The following is a 20,265-nucleotide window of genomic DNA, read 5'->3' as shown; positions in this document are numbered from 1 at the left end:
GACCCCATGGGGACGGGCATGCGGGGTAATGCGACCCCGGATTCAGAACAAGCACACGATCGACAGATACAAGAAGACAGTCAAGACGATCATTATAGTCAAATTCCATCAGCTCATATCTCAATCTAAGGGCACGATCAAAGTTGAACGCATTCTAACAGTGTCACCTTGCAATCCATCGCAATGACTTCTCAACCGAGGACCAACGATGGGCTCGAGATCCAGCCTACGAATGAGCAGCCACAGACTCGCCGGGACATCGCTGGCAACCCCGAAGAGATCCCCGAGCCAGTAGTCAAGAACGGAGTTGTCGTTAGTTCGGCGACCAAACCCGAGGCCAAGAGTGTCTGGCTCGCCTGGCTCTACATCTTCAATTGGTACCCTGGTCATTACAGCAAAGAGGAGAAGCGACTTCTCAGAAAGCTGGATCGCACCATTCTGCCACTTATGTAAGCTCAAGCATTCTTCTACTAGCACGATTGGCTAATGACCTCGCTTTCAGTTGTTCCATGTGTAAGTCCCGACCTGAAATCGGCAATCCCTAGTAATAGTAGCGCTAACAGTTGATAGACTTCATCAAGTGGCTTGACCAGTCCAATATTAACAATGCCTATAATTCGGGCATGAAAGAAGAGCTTAATCTTAAAGGCATCGAGTAAGTTGGCTGCATCTCTACAGTTTGCACATCTAACCTGATTCAGGTACAACTTGTTCTCTACCTTCTACAACATCGGCTATCTCGTAATGGAAATCCCCTGCATGCTGCTCATTTCTCGTCCCAAATATGCTCGTTGGGTTCTGCCCATCTGCGAGACTCTTTGGTCTATCATCACCTTTGTTCAATGCCGGAACAATAGCGCCCCAATGATTTACGGCATGCGATTCCTCATGGGGCTGTTCGAAACCCCAGCTGCTACTGGCTCTTTATACGTTCTGTCCTCTTGGTATCGATCTGATGAAGTGTTCAAGCGTGCTGGGGTGTGGTATGTTTCGAGCAATATCGGTGCCATGTTTGGTGGATACATGCAAGCTGCCGCTCATGCTGGTCTCGACGGAAAGGGAGGCATGGCTGGCTGGTAAGTTGGCGGAATCCGTTCCCTACTTCTCGTAGCTCTCTGACTCTTGTGACTTTAGGCGCTGGGTCTTTATCATTGATGGCATCATTTCCCTGCCAATTGCCATTGCCGGCTTTTTTCTCTATCCGGGTGTGCCTACCAGCCCTCGTGTCTGGTGGCTCAGTGAAGACGACCAAAAGCTTGCTCAGGCACGTATGCAAGACGATGGGATGAGGAAGAGCAAGAAGATTGGCAAGAAGATGCTGAAGCGTGTCTTCCGGAAGTGGCACTTTTACATCGCTGTCTGTACCTACGTCTGGTGAGTCTTGTACCTTCTTGAGCTGCAGCTCCTCAGAATTGGCTGGGACTAACGATGCTAGCTTTCAACTGACTACCTGGGTTGCTGGCCAGATGATTGTCTGGGTAAAGTCTACCGGCCAATACTCTGTGGAGATGATCAACATTCTGCCAACGGGAGTCCAAGCACTAGCCATTGTTGTGGGCATTACTGTGCCTTCGTTTGTCATGTCAGTTCCAGGACCCTCGCCTATCTCTTTAAACTAGAAGCTCACACTTCCTACAGGGTTTATCCAATCTGGGTGCCTTTCTGCTTTGCAGGAGCTGTCCTCCTGTTCTGCCACTCGACCCTTTTAGTCTGGAACATTCCTCTCGGATTGCATTTCGCCGCATACTTCCTCCTTGGTATGAGTTCTTGTATCACCCCCATGCTTTTCCCATGGGTGCACCTGATCATGAAGGACGACAATGAAGCAAGAAGCTTTACTACCGGCGCCATGGTGAGTTGATCAACATTCTAACCGACCTTATTTTGAAGCTTATGAGAACTCTTAGATGACTGTTGGCTGGGCCTTCTTTACCTGGTACAACGTTGTCGCGTTCCCCATCACTCAAGGTCCTCGTTGGACCAAGGGTTTCTCAGCAAATGTCGCTCTCACCTGCTGTTATCTGACTCTATTCATGATTGGCCAATTCCTCTGGAGACGGGACATCAAAGCTGGTCTGTACAAGAGAGCTATTGAAGAAGAGGAGAATGAAGAGGCAGTGAATGAGAAGCTTGGCCCAGACGCTTTGGACGACAAGGTTACTGATCATCAAGTTGGGCGGGCTCACATTGAGGACAAGAACGCCGAGGATGAGAGGATCAAGGAGATCAAATAAGACTCGTAGAGCATTCGGCTACACCAGTCAATATGTACAAGTCGGTCTCACACGATACGTCACGGAGGAGCTATTTACACAAGGGAATATAAAATAGGAGTACATTAGGGAAAGCTATAAGTCCAGTAGATATTCCTTCCATCACATGGCTGAACAGTGTAAGATCGCTCATATTTGCCGTAAATTACAACTTTCTATCATAAAGTGGCTTGTGCTCTTCATGGATGCTGTGCTCACACTCATAATCGACGTGAACAAATGCCCGCTCAACATCACCAAGTCCTGCGAGATGTTAGCGGAGGTCGACAAAGAACGACTATGTGGAATCTACCTTCAATCTTTCGCTGCAGTGACTGAGCAACATCATGGCTGATCTTGAGAGATGTTTGCTCATCCATGACGATATCTACCTCGACATAATACTTTTGCCCAGCATGATACGCGCGGCACTTCTCTTTGTTAGTTGACTGTCGATACATCTGGTGTGCTACTCACTGTCTCGACCATAGAGATCTGGTCATCATGCGTTATGCTCATGTAGATCAACTTGGCAATAAACTCTTGGGGCGCGGCCTTGCCGACTAGTAGCCATATTTGTTCAAAGGCATTAGAGATCCATGAGAAAAGGATCAGAAGTGCGATGCAGATAGCACCGATAGGGTCCAGATACCAGATGAACTTGTCACCTACGACCGACATGATGAGGCCAAAGCTGTTGACAGCAATGTCGTTACGGTGGTCAATCTACCAGATGATTAGAGAGATAGCCAAGATGGTCTCCGTCAGGCTTACAAAGAACACATGAACCGATGGATACTTTCGGTAAGTCATGCAATACAGCATGAGAGATGCCTTGCTGAAGACTAGAACACCATCAGCGATTGCGAATTGCGACTTGGATAGTTCACTCACTAGCGACGCAAACAAATATAATTGGTATCAGGTGAAGCTCCTCAGACTCGGTCTTGCCGGTGCCCAATGTTCTGGCTGATTCGATCAGAAGCTGGACCGCGACCGTTGTCATGAGGGCGCAGAAAAGGATGACTCCAATGGTTTCAATCCGCGTTCGACCCTAGAACACCATAAGTTGCTGCATCGAGGACTTTGGGGATAACATGACATACAACAGGATATTTGTAGATGCTTGGTCGAGCCGCCAGCCAAGAGGTAATGAGCATCACGAAAGAAGAAACAAGGTCCATCTGCGTCAACGTTAGAACACATCGCTTAACAAGCGACTGTTACTTACAAACGCATCTGCTGCTGTAGCGAATAGCTGTGACCCATGTTAGCTACCGGCCTGTACTATAATAGATGTACGCTCATACCGCCAAAGATCCCGTCGAGATAGCCGCATACAACTGAATGACGAAAAGGCAAAAGTTGACTACAAAGGATGCATTAACTGCAAACTTGATCTTGCCTGCCACACGAGCCTCTTCTTCAGCTTGGGCCCTCTCTTCATCATCGATGCCAAGAAACTGGTCTATAAGCTTATTTTGTCGGGTATAGAACTTCCGAAGCAAGCGTGCATCGCCTTGTGGGTAATCGTTCTTGATTTGTTCTTTTGTTACGTCTTCGCGTCGTCGGGATGTGAGGTTGAAAGGGTCGTTGACTTCCTCCATGATGGAGTGTTGCAGTGAGGGTGGCGTAGAGGATGGTACGCTGACGATTGAGGTAGTGTTCGATGGGAGTGTTCTTTTGACTTTCTGGAAGCTTTTGGAAAGGTAGCGCAAGTTTTCGATAGGAAACTGATGTCTTGGCGATTCCAGGAGAGAGCCACCTAGATATACACATGGCTGGATAGACAAAAGTCAAAGTAGGCTTTTTCGGCCGTGTGGCTTTTATTACACCGAAAAGATGCTGCTCCATGATTTCGCTAGCTACGTGTAATAATGATCTGGAACCGTTGCAGAGCAAGTAGATCCCGGCTATCCGGCACCGTAACGCGGGGGTAGATCCTAGCGAGCTGGAACCAGGTCCAACGACGGAAGCCAATAAGACAGCTTGAAAAGAAATATTACCCGGAGAAAATATACCTGAGTTGTCCTTGGCTGGGATACCATTGTGGATTTGTATCATGCACAGCCTGGATTACAGAGATCCGACGTGGTATTGAGGCTGTCATTTTTGAGACGGGATGATTTGTTTCAATGGCTATTGCTTATGTTCGAGACAGTTCTCCCATTACGTCGTCACCTTCGGCACCCGGTGACATACGTAGCACAGTAAGTATCAGACTATTTTATTTCTCTATTAATACAGAAGGACTGGGAGAAAGACTACACTGGAATCATAACTTGGATACTTCCTGTCGCCGACAGATGAATACGCCACGGTGGCAACAGGGTAGCTGGCTTGGAAAGGGGTTTATGTATAGGGGCGGAACTTTGACTACACCGCTCGTTGGATACACAGTGTCAAGCGGCCCGTTCAAGAAATCGAGAGCCTCGTAAAAGAGAAAACTAAAAGGGCGCAAGACTTGGGAATGTGAGATTGTCGTCATCTCAAAAGCTTGGATGCATCACACCCTTTTTTTAACGGGCCAAGAAGAAGCTTAACTGGCAGTGCACTACTCCCAATTTGACCTAGGCTTGGCGGGATAGTGGATCCGGAATCGCAGACATCCTATTACTAAGCGGTTTGGCTGGTTTCCGTGAGATCTAAATCTCATCGGTGAAATTATTGCCTAAAGACCGAGCCCACCATCCGTAGATCACTCTTTTTCCATCTCTGACCCCTCCTCTGAGACTTACCATTCTACTGAATGGATGAATCAGGCCACTTATGGCAAGACAATGAAAGATAATTGCAGGTGATAATTATCTTTATCCTTGAACTATTTATAGGCAGATGCATCTTTAATTGAGATAGACTTTATCTGGAATCTTGGTAATGCCGGCTAATTGTGGAGCAGACATGATTACGCGCCGGTCAGCCAAGTCAGCCTAAGGTGATTAGCGTCCCTGTGCATGCCAACGTCGGTGTTGTCACCGTGCCCAGACGCCACTATTTTGTGGGAAGCAATGACAGAATAATCTCCGGCGAGATGGCTCCCTTTGTTGGGAGAGAAAGAAACCTGCAATTGCCTGTCATATGATTCGTTCTTTTTGCCATCTGCTATATCCTTGTTTCGTCTGGTTTTTTGTTTCTTACTTCTTATTATTCCTTCTGAAACTTAATACACAAGATGGCCGACCAGACAGAGAAGATCACTATGAGCTCAGTACATGCCCGCGCTCACGTACAAGGAAAAGATGTCGAGGTCCAACATGATATCGACGATCCTTTGGGTCTTTCTGCACACATCAAGCTAGATTCCGACATGCCCAGAGCCAACACCTCACGCAAGCGTCGTCTAGGTCTCAAGAAGAATCACCCGCTGCAGGAGTTTTACGAAACACAGAACCAGAGCATCCGGGCCATGCTCAAGTCGGTGGAAGAGCACGAGCAAGAGGTGACAGACGCTCACGGCGCCAATACACTCATGTACAACATCTGCGTCAAGGGTTCTTTGGTCGCCAACATCATTCTCTCCGGTCTCCAGCTGTATGGCGCTATCTCATCCAGCTCCCTCTCGCTTTTCACCACTATGGCCGACTCCGTCTTCGATCCCATGTCTGGTATAATGCTGTACATGGCCCACCGAGCCGTCAACAAAGTCGACCCGAATAAATACCCTTCAGGCAGAGCCCGTATCTCGACTGCTGGCAACATCGTCTTCTCCTTCATCATGTTTTCCGTCTCACTGGTCCTTATCGTCATGTCTGCCCGTGACCTGGCCGCCGGATCTGAGGAGGAGACCAACAAGTTTCATTTGCCGTCGGTCATTGCCGTGACTGTTGCCTTTGCTACCAAGCTGGGACTTTTCTTCTTGTGCTGGACTGTGAAGGACATTTACAGTCAGGTTGACATCCTTTGGCGCGACCACCGAAACGATCTCTTTATCAACGGCTTCGGCATTCTCACATCTGTCGGTGGCTCCAAATTGAAGTGGTGGATTGACCCGATGGGCGCCATCATCTTATCCGTTCTCATCGCTGGCCTCTGGCTCCATACCGCCTACGACGAGTTTCAGCTGATGATCGGTGTAACCGCGGACAAAGACATCCTACAGCTCATCACATATATCTGTGAGTATACCACCCCATTGACTTGTAGGTGAATGCTGACTGTTCAGCTATGACACACTCGCCTCTCATCGAAAAGGTCGATACAGTGAGGGCTTACTACTCGGGCCCCCGGCTTGTTGCAGAGGTCGACATAGTGATTGATCGCAACGAGCGAGTTGAGGTAGCACATGACGTTGCGGAAGACCTTCAGATTAAGCTAGAGAAGCTGCCCGTCATTGAGCGTGCCTTTGTGCACATTGACTATGAAACTAGTCATAAGCCAGTAAGCTCATCACCTCATGCTTATCCAAGTCTCATTTTGCTAACGAGTATAATTAGGAACATAATCTAAAAAAGCTGATGTAACCGGAACTGCATTCCTCTATAAAAGTGTCAATGTGGAGATGCGTACAGTACAAATACAAACATAGATGCCTGCCCTATAGAATATGAACCGACGGTGACCCTGTGTCCTGTTTAAAATTAGAGTTCGACTGATTGAGCTTGAGCTTTTCGTAAGAACAATAGGTTCCCCCGCACCAACGGGGAAACTCAAGCCAGGATTATGCAGGCCGGTATTAAGCCCACTGGTTTACCAGCAAGTGTAGATAATAGTAACGAGCCACACCAGCGGAGTGTTGAACATGTATAATAAGGTCGATTCCGAGCGCAAAGAATATCTGGCATATCTTCAGGCTATCTTCTGTTTTGACTTGGCGCAATTGGCACATGCGTAAAGAACATAACAAAGACTTGACATGGGGAAAGCTTGGATCTGGTCAGTTGAGGTGCCGCTTTGGTATGTCTCTCTTGATTGCATTAGCCAGATGACCTTTGTCAAGTGATATCTAGATGTAAATTAACTCCTTGTAAATTGTATAGAGCAGACAGCGCATGAAAAAGGGCGCAACCCCAGATGCCTCCGAACGTGTTCTTCACGACTAAACGATCGTCGGCAGTAGCGATAAATTAGATTATCTGGGTCCATCATGGCTTCAGTCTAGGCCTTGCAGTACGGTTCAGGTCAAGATGTTTGCTGTTGGTTAATTTGGCGAAAGGCAAGGGTGTGTTTCTTATCGCAGCAGACTAGTATAATATATGTTAAGGGTAGAGAAACAGGGAGAGGTAAGAGTCTGGAAGTGGCAGTATATTCTCAGATTTAGAACTAAAATTCGGACTTAGCACCCGTTGATTAGAACCTGGCCTTACTGTTTTTGCCAAGGTTCTATAAAAAAACGGTTAGATACAGTCTCCTGTTAATTTAGTGCAGTGATGTCTAATGGTCTGTGCTTCGACTCTTACTTAATTACTCCGATGCAAAGAACGGACATCGGTAAAGATTAAAGTCCGAGTTGAGAATTAGCTATGGGTAGGTGTTCCGGTCCATACAAGTCGACAAGCAATTCTCACCGACTCCGAGTTTAGTAGCTATAGGTTTAAGCTTTTTGCTTATAAAAGCCTCCTTAAAGGAGAACAGTTTGCTTTCTCGTTCCATAGAATAATAACTCCAGGGCTCTACTTAATAGATGGTTAACACTTCATTGCTTCACACATCTACTGCTTCAAGCATCATCACCATTACGACCCAAAAAACATTTTCGGTACATCAAATGCCGACCAATCGAGCTGCTTGGATCAGGGGACCAAAGTCCTATCCCTTGGAGGTGGGGCCAGCCACGTTTCCGACTCCGAAGTCGGGTGAGGTTATCATCAAGGCCCAAACCTATGCTCTGGTAAGAAGGCAGCCACAGTTTGTTGTATGGAACACTCCATCACTAACAGTCATCCCATATTTAGAATCCAGTCGAATGGAAAGTCCAGTAAGTATCACTTGGTCGTAGAGAAAAAAGCTCATTATCCATCTAACATGATCCTAACAGAGAACAAGACTTCTTTGTAAAGACCTACCCGTTCATCCTCGGCGCTGACGTTGCAGGTTATGTTGAAGATGTTGGCGAAGGTGTTACTCATGTTCAAAAGGGCCAACGTGTCATGGGGTAACCAACCCCTTTGCCCCACGGCGCAAGGAACAAACAACTAAGCTAATCATGATCCAGATACTGCATTGGCTTGGGAGTAAACGACCCAGCATTTGGTGGTTTCCAGCTCTACCCTACTCTGTTTGCTTCGTTGGTCTGTCCAATTCCGGATAGTCTGAGCTTCAACGAGGCAGCCGTGGCTCCCCTTGCTGTGACTACGGCAGCGGTGAACCTATACCACCGCTCTCACCTAGGCTTGCCACTTCCAAGCCTAAACCCTCAACCCAGTGGCAAGGCCATTTTGGTCTGGGGCGGATCATCTTCAGTCGGTTCTACGGCTATTCAGTTATCTATTGCTTCTGGTCTGGAAGTAATAAGCACGGCGTCGAAGCTCAATCATAACCTCGTCAAGTCCGTTGGTGCGACTACCGTCCTTGACTACAAAAGTCCTACCATTGTGCAAGACGTTGTGTCTGTGCTGTCAGGTCGTGAACTTGTTGGCATCTTTGACGCTATTTCAGAGCCAGAATCCATCAGACCTGTCAGCGAAATTCTCGATCAAGTTGGCAGCCACAAAGTTGGTCTTGTGGTGCCACCAACAATCGAGCTGTCCAAGAACTTCATCCCCACATTGTGTAAGGCCAGCCACGAGCACATACTGTGATTTTGTTTCCCATATTAATCATTCGGTAGCGCTTGCTTTTGAGATCTTGAATAATGATGAAAGCAAGGTTTTGAACCACATATGGCAGGAATTTCTGCCCGAATCTATTCGCCGAGGTAGCTTCCAACTCCAGCCTCCCCCGGTCATTGTTGGCAAGGGCCTTGGTCACATCCAGCAAGGACTAGATAAGTTGAGATCTGGAGTCTCAGGTCAAAAGTTTATCGTGCACGTCTGACAGGTGTCTGTTCGGTGCTTGCATCCATGTCATAGATTCTCGTGGAAGGGCAGAGGAGCATGGACGATGGATGCCGCGTTGCTTGGAAATTGTTCGGTTTTCAACCGCCTTTCCTCTACTCCTTTGTTGTTCTGTACTGATATCCAACAATCCTGTAAATGAGACAGAGGAAGAAAACAAGGTGGCAGATTCTCGGTAAAGACTGGATAGTTTAATAAATATAACCTCTGTAACTAAATCCTAGCCATTTATCTTTAACCAAGGGCAGGCATAACAAGCTTATTACCGCCATTAGCACTTACAGCAGCACCATTAACCCAACGACCCTCTTCACTTGCGAGGAAGCTCACGACATAGGCGATATCGTCAGGAACACCAATTCTTTCTCCCGCGGTTGTGTCTCGGATCTGCCCATCGAGAAAGCCTGGTGGCATCATGTGTTGGCTGGCTTTGATTGAGTCTGTGGCTGTTAGGCCCACAATGACACTGTTGAACGTTGCTTTCTTCAACTTGGAGAAGTTTTCGGCAAAGGCTCGGGTGTAGCTCTGGAGAGCGGTTTTGCTAGCTCCATAGTCGACAGTCGGATCGCTATTGGCTTGGTAGGCTAGAACGCTTGAGATGTTTATCACTCGGCCTCCGTAGTCGGGAAGATGAGGTAGCAGGGCCGTTGTGATTGAAACCGGAGCGTAAACGTTTGCCTGCATTATCTCGAGAAACACGTCCAAGGTTGTGTCTTTAATCGGTAATGCCTTGGCAGGGTCAGCCAAGACGGCATTGTTAACGAGGATGTCGACAACTGTAGTGTCTAGTCTCTTGACGACCTCGGCAATGGTTTTCGGTCCAAACTGAGGATCAAGCGCGTCTGCTTTGATGGCGATTGCCTGCTCCACGCCGAGTTCCTGGCATCTCTTTAGAGTTTCCTCTGCAGCCTCGATGTTGCTTGCATATGTGATCGCCAGTTTGGTAAGGCCCTTGCGTGCCAAGTGAATGGAAATAGCTTGCCCAATACCGCGAGAGCCTCCTGTCACAATGGCAGTCTTGCCATTCAATGACCAAGGTGCATCAGACGAAGGGGGCGCGGACATTTTGTTCTTTGAAAACTTTGTGAGGTGGTTTTGATTTAGGAAGAAAAGGTTGATTTGCTTGCTTGACCATTTCTTAGGTTCACACTGATGTCTAGTATTTGTACTCCTCTTGAATTAATATCTACTGGCATGATGTGATCGGATTTAATGCAACTTGGATGCCGAAAGCTAGGACGCCAAAAGTCCGCTCACTCAAGGAAAGGATGAGCTTCGAGTAAAGCGGAGTTGTACTACTGAAAAATGGTAACAGTTTAATTGTGGAGACTTGAGAGAATAGAAAACTTTATTTAGGAAGCATTGATGTACCGTATAGAATACGAGCGGAGATTGAAGCATTGACTATAAGTGGAGTTCGACTTCAAGACACCTTAACTCCGTAATTTCCTTTCAGATCTGCAGGAACAACTGTTTACAGCAGTGAATCTGTAGTATAGTGGCTACACTCTATTCTTCCGCTCCTGGTGTTGTCTCAAAAGTTGCTTCCCATAATCATTACCATTTGGGGTTCTGACCAGAGTGTGAATGTGAAAGGGAAGAGGCTCCTTATTGTTGAGAAAGACGCCCGAATGATGATCGAACTCAACCATGATGACCGGAGAATGCACTTTGTAGTAAAAGGCATCTCTGTCTCCAAATCCGCCAATCCAGCAGAACCACGTGTCATTCCAGTGGCTAGCAATTTGTTCAAGGTGGGAGGCTAGTGCTTTCTCCGGGAGGTAGTTCAGACTTAGTTTGACCAATTTGCGGACCGCGTCTTGTTGAGGCTCGGAGAATGTTGTTACCCTGACACCCTCGTATGGGACTATGCGGTTGTCCTGAAAAGCACCTCCGAGATGTCGCTGATCTGCTCGATGCCATCGTCCTGGAGGGTACTCGTCGCCACTCAGCTTCTTGTAGATCTGAACGTCTTTCTGAACCTCGGGATCAAACGACTGCATAAGGCTGAGGGCAGTCTGTTCTTGATCAACGAAAAGCTCAAGACCCTCATGAGGACCTGCATCAATGATGTTAGGCTCAGCACCCATAAAGACAGGTGACACCACCATCTGCGTTCCGACCATGAAGCAATTCATGCAGAGGTGGTGGCCGAATATCTGCCAGCCCCATGGCTCTTCTGGAGATGGTGTGCCGAAGATGGCAAAGTTGTACGAGTTCTCGTTTAGAACTTTAGTGCCGTTGACTACCTCGCCGAGGAATTGGTTGACTTTCATACAACCATGAGCCTTTTCATATCCCTCGGCTGATAGACTCGCTTGCATGAGAATATGTAAAGCTGCGACAAGATCCTTGGAGGCTTCTTCCAGTCGCACACCATGCTTGAAGACATAAATCTCAGGGTTCATCCAAAAGCGCCATTCTGGTGCATCAACCGGTCTGAGAAGTTTCTCTCTCTCCTCTTCTGATGCAACATTGATGGCGTTCTGGGCAGCCTTGACAGCATGTGTTGGAGCTCCGAAATTCTCATTTCTGTCTGCCAGACGGAACAGGTTGGGGATCACCTTTCCATCTGTCGTGATTCCCTTATAAGGCTGGTCGTAGCGTTCTTTCCAAGCCTTCATCCACCCGATCATGAATGGCTCAGAGCATCGATGGTCAGCCCACTGGTAAGTGTCAGACTCTGCCAATTGTATGCTTCTTGGGGCATCCGCGGGCGGGATGTAATCACGAAATCCCGCAGGAGAGCGAGTTTGTGTCATGTTTTTGGCGCCGACACGACAGTCAATGTGAAAGATGTCTGTGGCGATTATGATAACGAATAGGTCTCACTAATGTATGTGCACGCCTATAACCCAGATAGGTACTGAAAGGATAAGGAAGATGAACTAATCGTGGCTCTTACTGTGGACTTCGCATATAAAACAGGCTCATTATGAGCTCGTCAGGAGCTCTCATTCACTACAAGACCAACGTCTGCCGATTTCTGATCAGCTCATAATTCTGAGCCCTCGGCAGCGGCCGGAAGACATCTGGAACAGGCGCTGCTGTCCAGGATTGAGAAGTAGAAAGGCTCTCGCGGACGTGTCGCGCTCTTTTCCGTTCCGAGGTCATCACCACCACCGAGTTCCATCTTGGGTGATGACGCATGAGCGAATAGGCGATTGTCCCCACGCACCATCTGAGACGCGCGGTCGGTAGCGCGTTATGGCTTAGGCGTGTCCACAACGCGCTGTTCCGAAATCCCGCCAATGCCCCCCGCAGCCACGGAAGCGAAGGGAGACGGGTCAACGTACTGACTTGGTCCAGAGCCATGCCAGCTCAGCAGTGATGCAAATTAAGTCCTTTGGCGTATTTTTTAGAAGTCTCTGATGCAGGTAAACAAGTACGATGGTCGCATCAGGTTCAACGGTTGATGGAGGCAGAGATTGCCGCTGTGACGTAGTGCTTAATGCCTGATATCTGTTTCCTTTGTGTATACCCTGTACTTACCTTGCAGTCCTCTATTATTTAAAGAAATAAAGGAATAAATAAGTATATAAGTATATATAATAAGTAATTTAGTAATTATTTAATTTAATTCAACTTAATTACTTTTTATACTTTCCTTTTACAATATTATTATATTTTATTCAATTTTTACGTATTTTTCTCAATATCGATAGCCTTGATCGATTGATCCACTGCGAAGGATAGCTAGAAGTGATTGTATGGGTTTCTTGCCCTCGCAGTCCGGGACCTATATCGACACTATTCCCTTGTACGATAGGAAGAAGCGACTCTACTATCAGGATTCCCATTGGAAGTTCGATATAGTCAGTAGTGATACGCTCGCACCTTTCTCACCTCTCCACCCAAGTATCACCGAACCGCGCGCTCTTGAATTACGCTTCATATCACCGAAAACCACCATCACCAGGCTCACATCTCGCTGCCTTTGCCTCCGAGAATTCTTGGTCATACATCTTGACATGATCCAGATTTTCTTTGCCCGTTAGCCTAGAGTTGGTTGACTGGTAAAGGCCAACAGACGCGCATTACGTGTTTTTGTCCTTGACATCACATCGAGTGGTTCAGTTGGGATACAAGGTGTTTGGTCTACGAATTGTATGGCCGACGAAAGACATAATTAAATCTGGCGCTCCTCACAATCAATATTAAGCAGGACAAATGCCACTCTAGAGATTCGAATGTCTTCAGTCCTGGTGAGGTTCCTTCGTACTTACCAGGCCTCACAACTTGAGCAGCCCAAAGGTGCCTGTGTAGCTTCAAACTACTGAAAGGCCTTCTGAGGGCGAAGCTGCATCATCGATGAGAGACAGTTTATTTTTCGCAGCCCCCGATTTAAGGTCATGATTGAGCTGCGGAAGCGCTTGCTGTCTAAAAGGTTAAACCTCAGGCAGTACCCCCAAGGAGGAAGGCAACTTTAGGCCTATCATCTTACGTATAAATCAACTCAAAGAAACCTTTAATCTCTGAGAAAGTAGAACCTAAGACTTGATACCTTGTCTAGAGAAACTCGAATTATTTAAGGTTTTGCCTTTTTGTTATTTATATCCTACCCTAATTACTTTACCTTTTGTTTTCTGTCGCCCGTGACGTTATCCCCTACTTTTCGATTTGACTCTTCCTGCTATCACCATGCCGTCTTACACGACCGCAGCATTAAAAGACATCAGCTTCTGAGACAGCAACGCTTGTCTGACTGGCAGAGGTATAAGGGGTCTTCTTATTACCTTAATGCATTATTAAGAAATAAAGATATTAATAAAATAAAAAAATATTATATAATATAAGCGGCTTTCTTTGAATATAACTATAGAAAATATATAATAGAAATAAAATACAAGGCAGGATTGATAATATAAATATCTTACAATGAGTTCCAAACTCCTACGTAATCCACTTCCAAGTTAACCGAGGGCCCATCAATCGTGGCATTGTTTGGTGGGCCAGGCCAGTTTCCACCGACGGCCACGTTAAGCAGCAGGAAATGCTCCTTATGCGCCAGCTTCACCCAGGTCGGCTCGTCCCCAACAGTCGCACCCGTGACATTGAAGATCTTCTTTCCATCCAGAAACCAGTTCAGCGACTCGTCCCGCCAAGATCCGTTCTTTCCCTCGCCGCACATGCTCCTGTCAACCATGAAACCTAGCGTATGGAACTCGCCCCTGGAAAAGTCCCTGCCTCCACTTCCAATCCCGTTATACTCGTTACATGGTCCTCCAGGAGCAGTCCCGCAGTGGATGGTGGAATACATCTTCGATTCACCATTGATCACCTCGAGAATATCCCACTCTGTAGCCATCGGCCAGTTTGTGTAGTTACCTCTGAACTCCGTGCCCAAAGCCCAGAAGGCGGGCCAGATGCCTTGCATCTGTGAGGCCGGCGCTCCACCGACTTTGAGGCGCGCCTCAACAAGCAATTTCCCTCCTTCTTTAGCAACAAAATCGCTTCTTTGAGTCTCAATCCTTGCTGATGTCCATTTACCCTCTTTGAGTCGTGGTGTAATAGCCAAATTTTGGTCTTTTGTTATGTGTACGTTGGAAGGGTCCTTGGTGTAGGTTTCGAACTCGTTGTTTCCCCATCGCTCTGCTCCGCCTGGGTACGAAGTTCCGAGGTCGAAGATCCAGTTCGAGGACGAGGGAAGTGATCCTGGATAACCGAAGAATGTATCAATGAATGTTGGAGCAAAGCCGGGTTTGATGAGTGGAGTGATTTTGGAAACCGGGCTCGCCACCGTGGCAGTCAACACCATGAGGGTTAAAAAGAGTGACTTCATGATGAAGAGGTTCAAAAGAGTGACTGAAATAGAAAAAAGGAATGTATGTAATAGAGAAGGGTGCAAAGATAAGATCTTGCCATAGAGGGGACAGATATCATGTATTTATAGCATTTTAGGTAATGTATAAATTAGCTTTTAATTATATAGAGTTTAATTAGAAAATATTATTCTTTCAAAGTTACTAAGCATTAAACACCTGCCTTTCTATTATTAGTGGCCAAAGCTAATTAAGGTTTACAGGCTTAATCGCTACGTATGGAAGAAAATCTCTCACCTCCTTTAATCTAGTATATGGATGATACATCGGCAGATAGATCTTACTCGGATAACGCGGCGTATTATAAACCTTAATCTTAGCGATCTTCTCTAGCCAGATCTAACATAACGACGACGAAATCACTCCCCCAAGGCTATCGTACTGCCTGCGCCCTCTCAATCTCAGACCTCCCTGTTTCACCTAACCTGGCCAAACTTCAAACGGAGCTGATGGCCAAAGCGATGAACAATCGCGATCAGAATCATACTCGCCGCTACAATGCAAGCTTGAGTCCCAAAGCTTACATCGTAACCAACCTTGGCTCCCCACGGCTGCTGGTAATATCCGACACTGAAACCACTCAAAGCTCGGAACACGTTGGTCAAACCACAAACTTCTGCAGGGGCAGACGGGTACGCATCCAAGAGGTATGAAGCCACGGCGACAGACGTGAGCATGATTCCAAAAGCATGCATGCCCCATCCTACGACGATTGCTGCAACTGAAAGATGCTTATGCAGGGCTTGTCCCATCAAGACGAGGCCGGCGATCATGGGGACAGCCGAGATGTAGATGGTCATGAGACGAGCCTCGGGCTCAAAGACACCGTTGTGCTTTCGGACATAGCGCCGAGTGAGGTGGTCGTTGAAGAAGTGACCAAAGATCTCGCCCAGGAAAACGCCGACGATTGGAGCAAAGTGTAGGTATCCCAGTTGAGTAAAGCTGTAGCCATAGCCTCCCATCTCCTGAGGAAGACCAAAGAGGATGGCGGTCGAAATATTAATACCGATCGACCATGCAAAGCACATGAAGCTGGGGACATTTGGTTAGCTCTTGGACTGTTACAGAAAGGCGCAGAACAAACTTACTAAGCAGCGAGGACGAGGAGAATGACAGGCTTCGACAGGATCAGGAGGACTCTCTTGTAGGCATCATAAACAGACTCGAAGTATCCAGAATGATACTTCATCTGCCATAGACCAGTAAGCCGAAGCAGTCGAGAGAAGAAACCTTGGCCTCGAGATGGTTGAGCAGATGAAGGCAAATCACGATTGTACCAAGTTTCATCCAGAAAAGTCAAGATAAGAAGCAAGCTCATGCCATTGACCCCGACTCCAAGCCAAAAGGCATCCTGCCATTGATGGGTCTCTCCAATGACAAAGTTGGCGAGCAGTGGACCCCAGTATGGAGATGTGATATACATGAGAGCCCAAAGGCCGATCTTTCGCGCTCGTTCGTGGAAGAAGAAGATATCTTTGATGAAGGCGATCGCGATCGTCTGACCAGATGTAAGGAAGAGGCCCTGAATGGCTCGGACGCCCATGAACATCTCAAAATCGGTGGAAACGGATGAAAGGATCGAGAAGATAAGACCGAGGAAGGTGGACCAAAACAAGGTCGGTGCTCGTCCAATGATGGAAGTCATGGGAACCCAGATCAAGCCACCAATGGCCCTGAGAACAAATTAGTAAAAGTCATAACGAGAAGCAAGGTAAAGACCGCTTACATCATAAGGACGTTGATGCTGTTATTATGATTGACCGAGTTTGGAGACTTGTGCCATTCGGCGGCCTGAAGAATGACCGGGGCGCTACCAGCAGCAGATGTAAAATCTGAAGTGAGAGCAGCCCAGGCCACAACCAGGAGAATGAGGTGCTTCTTTCGCGATGACCAGTTCAAGGGGTCATTGGGATCGTCTGTCGGCTGGGGCAAAAGCACGGTCTAGAGTGAATGCAACTGTCAGCAGTCATGGTAACCTGTGAATTGCAAGACTTACATGTCCATCTTCAGCAAGACGCAGAGAGGTCCCTTCGGCACGCTCAACCTGGAGAAGAACTCCAGCTTCAGCTCGAGCCTCTGGCGGGAACTTGTCAACCACGCGAGAGCCGTCTGACTTCTCGTCATTGGAAAGGTGCTCCACCTCTGGCTTCTCCATGATAGCTTTCAAGTTGGATAATGATGTTTGATCTCGAGCTGTGCAAGTCGAGTGCTGCAGATGTGGGAATGAAGCCGCCCATTTGTCTATACAAATACAATTTGCGTTGTCAAAGCCTGGATAGTCAAGAACAAACACAGCATGGCAGTTCCGAAATTGCGAAATCCGGGGCCCCGTGGGGTAGAGTGGCTTCCCGTCGTGTGACGGGCGTAGCTAAACGCTAGCTTGGCTAGCCTGTTCTGGGATGCCTCTTGATTTCCGGCGACCCGGTCAGTCCAGAACGCCAAGCTCAAATCTTATCTCCAGTGTGCGCCATCGCATCTCCAGTACCTGGCGAGGTCTCTGGCTCGATGGAACGCACATGAATGCAGTTCCTTCTACATTCTAGCTATATGTACTTTATATGCAGGACGCAATTGACATATGATTTGAGAAAATGTCATTGAGTCGCTGATCTGAGACTGATTCTTCACCGACATGTTGATCCAGGGTCTGTAGAAAAGGGAACCAGGACGCGGGGATCGCTTATCTTGCTTGAGGCGAAGCGGCTACGAGGCCAGACCACTGTGGACTGCCACACCAGCGTGGCATGTGAGCCAAGAGTACATGGGATCTATTCGGTACAACTGTGCACCAATGCCCAGACGGAATAGCAATTCCGGCTTGCGAATAGGTGCGTGTTGGAATATCCGAAGCCATGTAGAGTGTCTACGCGTTCATCGTTCGGAGTTCGATCAATCGTTAAGATTGATGCATGCCAAGAGAGTCAAATGATCTGATTGATGGAGGTTGACCGAGGACAGCGAAGGAGGAGCATGGGTTTAAGTAAGATGGTGACTTTGAAGTTGACAGATTATTTACATTGAGGTAGAGGGACAGTAGATCGCTGGGAGATGGCGATGCAAAAGATAGGTCCGAATAGAGTCATTCATAGATCAAAATATTTCGTCGTAAATGTGTAAGATAAATTGTAATTGTATGAGAGAACCTGATAGTTGATAGTAAAAGAACAAAGAAATTAACGCGATTAAATCACTGCGCACATCATACTAAAAAACCAGCAATTAGAGTTGTACGTATCCGTAGAACACAAACTCTCCCATTGCTGCCTTAAACCTTCACTGCCAGATCCTCATTCTCAATATGCCCGTTCTGGACCCCATTCTTCAACCCATCGTGGTTGACACCATTAGTCGCAACGCCATTCTGCTCCTTCTTAACCTTTGCCTTCATCAGAGTGACAGCATCATAAGGATGAGGAGCAAGGCTGGCCTGCGTAGCCTGACCCTTGTTCTCAGCTCGCAAGACATCCGCATACGGCAGAACACCCGCGTTCTCAAAGGCGCGGAAAGTCTCGACGTACGTGTCATAAGTATCGTCGTAGCGCTTCCAGCCAAACTTGCGCGCTTTGCCTACGCTGCCAATGGTCAACCAAGCCTTTCCAACGGCCCAGTCGAAGAAGTCCCAGGTGCCCCACTCGAAAGCTTCGAGTTGACCGCCGTACTTGGCTACTACTCTCTCCCATACTTGCTTCTTGTCCTTGTGCCACTCAGTCATGAGGAAATTGTTCGCCATGCGCTGTTGGTCTCCCTCGGCTGCCCACTCGGTGAACTCTGGGACCTGAAGACGATTAACCCCAAGAAGTCGAAGGTGAACGTAGATTAACTTACCTCAATGCCAAAGTATCGTCCAAGCCTGCCCCAGAGCTGCTTCCAGACAAAAACATCACCATTCTGGTGGTTGAACGCCTCATTCTTGGTGTGCTCGTCGGTGACGGCCCATACACTCAGATCAGCGATGCTGGGGGCGTACGAGGAATCGTCAACGCATTGGTTGAAGAAGAACTTGTTGCCCGGAAACACGGGAGGCACTCCCATCTCGCGGCAAACCAGCATGTAAATCGCCAATGTGAGCGCCATAGACATACCATTTCCTACAATTCGAGTTAATCAGGTGCTACGATGTTGTCGCTGGCAACGCAATCATACCTGCGGGCGTATAACCGATGATGGCATTTGGACGGATGATGTTCCAGTTCCAAGAGCGCTTGGCTGCTAGAGTCGAGAGGAAATCTTCTTGCGGGTAGTAAAAGTTCTCGCCTTTGTCCTCGTAGCGGCCCATCTCTTCATGCAGAGGGACTTCGGTAGGTCCAAGATGGGGGCCATAGTACTAGACAGACTCTTGTTAGTCCACGGTACGAGATGGTTCAGCGAGGTTTACTAACCTTTCCGCCGGTTTGGAGACAGACCCGCTGCAGTGTACTTGCTGCAACGATATCTATGGCGACTAGAAAGTTGTGGAATAAAGGAATGTTGCTATCGCGCAGCTTGGCAAAGTCGGCTGTGTGAACGTAGGACGTGAAGAATGCGTGAGTCACGTCGTGGCACAGAGGTGCCATACGCTGGATCAGCTCTTCCACGGGGTTCAAAAAGTCGAGAGCAATGAACCTGATTCGGTGGTCTTGCCATAGGCTTTGCTTGGGAACTCGTCGGGATGTGATAATGATCTTGGACCTGCGTAACCCTTATCAGTTATGCCTTTTTGACACTATGGGTTGAGCGACTCACCATTCGGACTCTGGCTTGCGGATGAGGTGCTCAATAATGGCATTGCCAGTAATACCGTTGGCACCCGTAACGAAAGCGACTTTTCCTCTAGCAGGAGCCATGATTGTGAATGTGTATGCGTATGATAGCCTGATAGGTAAGATGCTAGAAAGTTTAGATAGACAATCAATGTGTATGTTGGTAACTGTAAATCTACCTTTTATTTGTAGACATTTAATGGAACTGATCATGAGCTCTACGGAAGTAAAGGAATAATGCCCGGAGCTTGGCGCTCAGCTTAGCTGGCAGAGGCCGGAATTCTCGCCTAACCCGAGCTCCTACAATCGCCAACAGCAACTGATAGTGTACGGAGTACGGACGGAATGTAGGCGGAAGCTTAGCGCAATAGAGCCTAGAACAATACACACAATAGAACGAATTAAGCAAGAAGTGTGTCATCCACCATTTCCAGCCGGCTCAGGCACATCAAATTATTCA

General features: G+C 47.6%; 10 protein-coding genes across 11 annotated transcripts; 3 read left to right on the top strand and 7 right to left on the bottom strand.

The window, feature by feature from the left end:
* The first annotated feature begins 29 nt into the window (after positions 1-29).
* FOIG_08412 (uncharacterized protein) lies at positions 30-2,430 on the top strand. The gene is made up of 8 exons (XM_031208446.1): positions 30-449; positions 503-513; positions 571-655; positions 702-1,076; positions 1,135-1,374; positions 1,436-1,582; positions 1,639-1,852; positions 1,908-2,430. The coding sequence occupies exons 1-8, from the start codon at positions 184-186 to the stop codon at positions 2,232-2,234; spliced, it is 1,665 nt and encodes a 554-aa protein (XP_031061452.1). The 5' UTR covers positions 30-183; the 3' UTR covers positions 2,235-2,430.
* On the bottom strand, positions 2,304-4,028 carry FOIG_08411 (uncharacterized protein). 2 transcript variants are annotated; one of them, XM_031208444.1, is made up of 8 exons: positions 3,563-4,022; positions 3,484-3,510; positions 3,359-3,436; positions 3,147-3,306; positions 3,027-3,097; positions 2,730-2,978; positions 2,566-2,683; positions 2,304-2,516 (listed from the first exon to the last, which is right to left on the bottom strand). In XM_031208444.1, exons 1-8 carry the CDS (start codon positions 3,857-3,859, stop codon positions 2,419-2,421), a joined length of 1,098 nt encoding a protein of 365 aa, XP_031061450.1. In that variant the 5' UTR covers positions 3,860-4,022; the 3' UTR covers positions 2,304-2,418. The 2 variants fall into 2 exon arrangements, with proteins under 2 accessions (XP_031061450.1, XP_031061451.1); XM_031208445.1 differs by having other exon boundaries at positions 3,359-3,510; positions 3,563-4,028.
* A 1,357-nt stretch (positions 4,029-5,385) lies between these two features.
* Positions 5,386-6,712, top strand: FOIG_08410 (uncharacterized protein; the record flags this gene model as incomplete). Its single annotated transcript, XM_031208443.1, has 3 exons — positions 5,386-6,367; positions 6,415-6,629; positions 6,686-6,712. The coding sequence occupies exons 1-3, from the start codon at positions 5,425-5,427 to the stop codon at positions 6,710-6,712; spliced, it is 1,185 nt and encodes a 394-aa protein (XP_031061449.1). The 5' UTR covers positions 5,386-5,424.
* A 1,244-nt stretch (positions 6,713-7,956) lies between these two features.
* FOIG_08409 (uncharacterized protein) lies at positions 7,957-9,224 on the top strand (the record flags this gene model as incomplete). Its single annotated transcript, XM_031208442.1, has 5 exons — positions 7,957-8,079; positions 8,144-8,166; positions 8,227-8,343; positions 8,404-8,960; positions 9,019-9,224. The coding sequence occupies 5 exons, from the start codon at positions 7,957-7,959 to the stop codon at positions 9,222-9,224; spliced, it is 1,026 nt and encodes a 341-aa protein (XP_031061448.1).
* Positions 9,225-9,478: 254 nt separating this feature from the next.
* FOIG_08408 (uncharacterized protein) lies at positions 9,479-10,309 on the bottom strand (the record flags this gene model as incomplete). The annotated part of the gene is made up of 1 exon (XM_031208441.1): positions 9,479-10,309. One exon carries the CDS (start codon positions 10,307-10,309, stop codon positions 9,479-9,481), a length of 831 nt encoding a protein of 276 aa, XP_031061447.1.
* A 437-nt stretch (positions 10,310-10,746) lies between these two features.
* FOIG_08407 (uncharacterized protein) lies at positions 10,747-12,006 on the bottom strand (the record flags this gene model as incomplete). The annotated part of the gene is made up of 1 exon (XM_031208440.1): positions 10,747-12,006. One exon carries the CDS (start codon positions 12,004-12,006, stop codon positions 10,747-10,749), a length of 1,260 nt encoding a protein of 419 aa, XP_031061446.1.
* Positions 12,007-12,239: 233 nt separating this feature from the next.
* Positions 12,240-12,377, bottom strand: FOIG_08406 (uncharacterized protein; the record flags this gene model as incomplete). Its single annotated transcript, XM_031208439.1, has 1 exon — positions 12,240-12,377. The coding sequence occupies one exon, from the start codon at positions 12,375-12,377 to the stop codon at positions 12,240-12,242; it is 138 nt and encodes a 45-aa protein (XP_031061445.1).
* Positions 12,378-14,018: 1,641 nt separating this feature from the next.
* FOIG_08405 (uncharacterized protein) lies at positions 14,019-15,096 on the bottom strand. Its single transcript, XM_031208438.1, has one exon. The coding sequence runs from the start codon at positions 15,024-15,026 to the stop codon at positions 14,118-14,120; it is 909 nt and encodes a 302-aa protein (XP_031061444.1). The 5' UTR covers positions 15,027-15,096; the 3' UTR covers positions 14,019-14,117.
* Positions 15,097-15,482: 386 nt separating this feature from the next.
* Positions 15,483-17,221, bottom strand: FOIG_08404 (uncharacterized protein; the record flags this gene model as incomplete). The annotated part of the gene is made up of 4 exons (XM_031208437.1): positions 15,483-16,098; positions 16,155-16,739; positions 16,793-17,007; positions 17,063-17,221. The coding sequence occupies 4 exons, from the start codon at positions 17,219-17,221 to the stop codon at positions 15,483-15,485; spliced, it is 1,575 nt and encodes a 524-aa protein (XP_031061443.1).
* Positions 17,222-18,331: 1,110 nt separating this feature from the next.
* On the bottom strand, positions 18,332-19,889 carry FOIG_08403 (uncharacterized protein; the record flags this gene model as incomplete). The annotated part of the gene is made up of 5 exons (XM_031208436.1): positions 18,332-18,841; positions 18,892-19,154; positions 19,210-19,390; positions 19,446-19,734; positions 19,789-19,889. 5 exons carry the CDS (start codon positions 19,887-19,889, stop codon positions 18,332-18,334), a joined length of 1,344 nt encoding a protein of 447 aa, XP_031061442.1.
* Positions 19,890-20,265: the final 376 nt, after the last annotated feature.

This window comes from Fusarium odoratissimum (genome assembly GCF_000260195.1).
Source record: "Fusarium odoratissimum NRRL 54006 unplaced genomic scaffold supercont1.13, whole genome shotgun sequence".
NCBI lineage: Eukaryota > Fungi > Ascomycota > Sordariomycetes > Hypocreales > Nectriaceae > Fusarium > Fusarium odoratissimum.
Note: the sequence above shows the minus strand (reverse complement) of the source record. Positions and strands in the feature narration are given on the sequence as shown.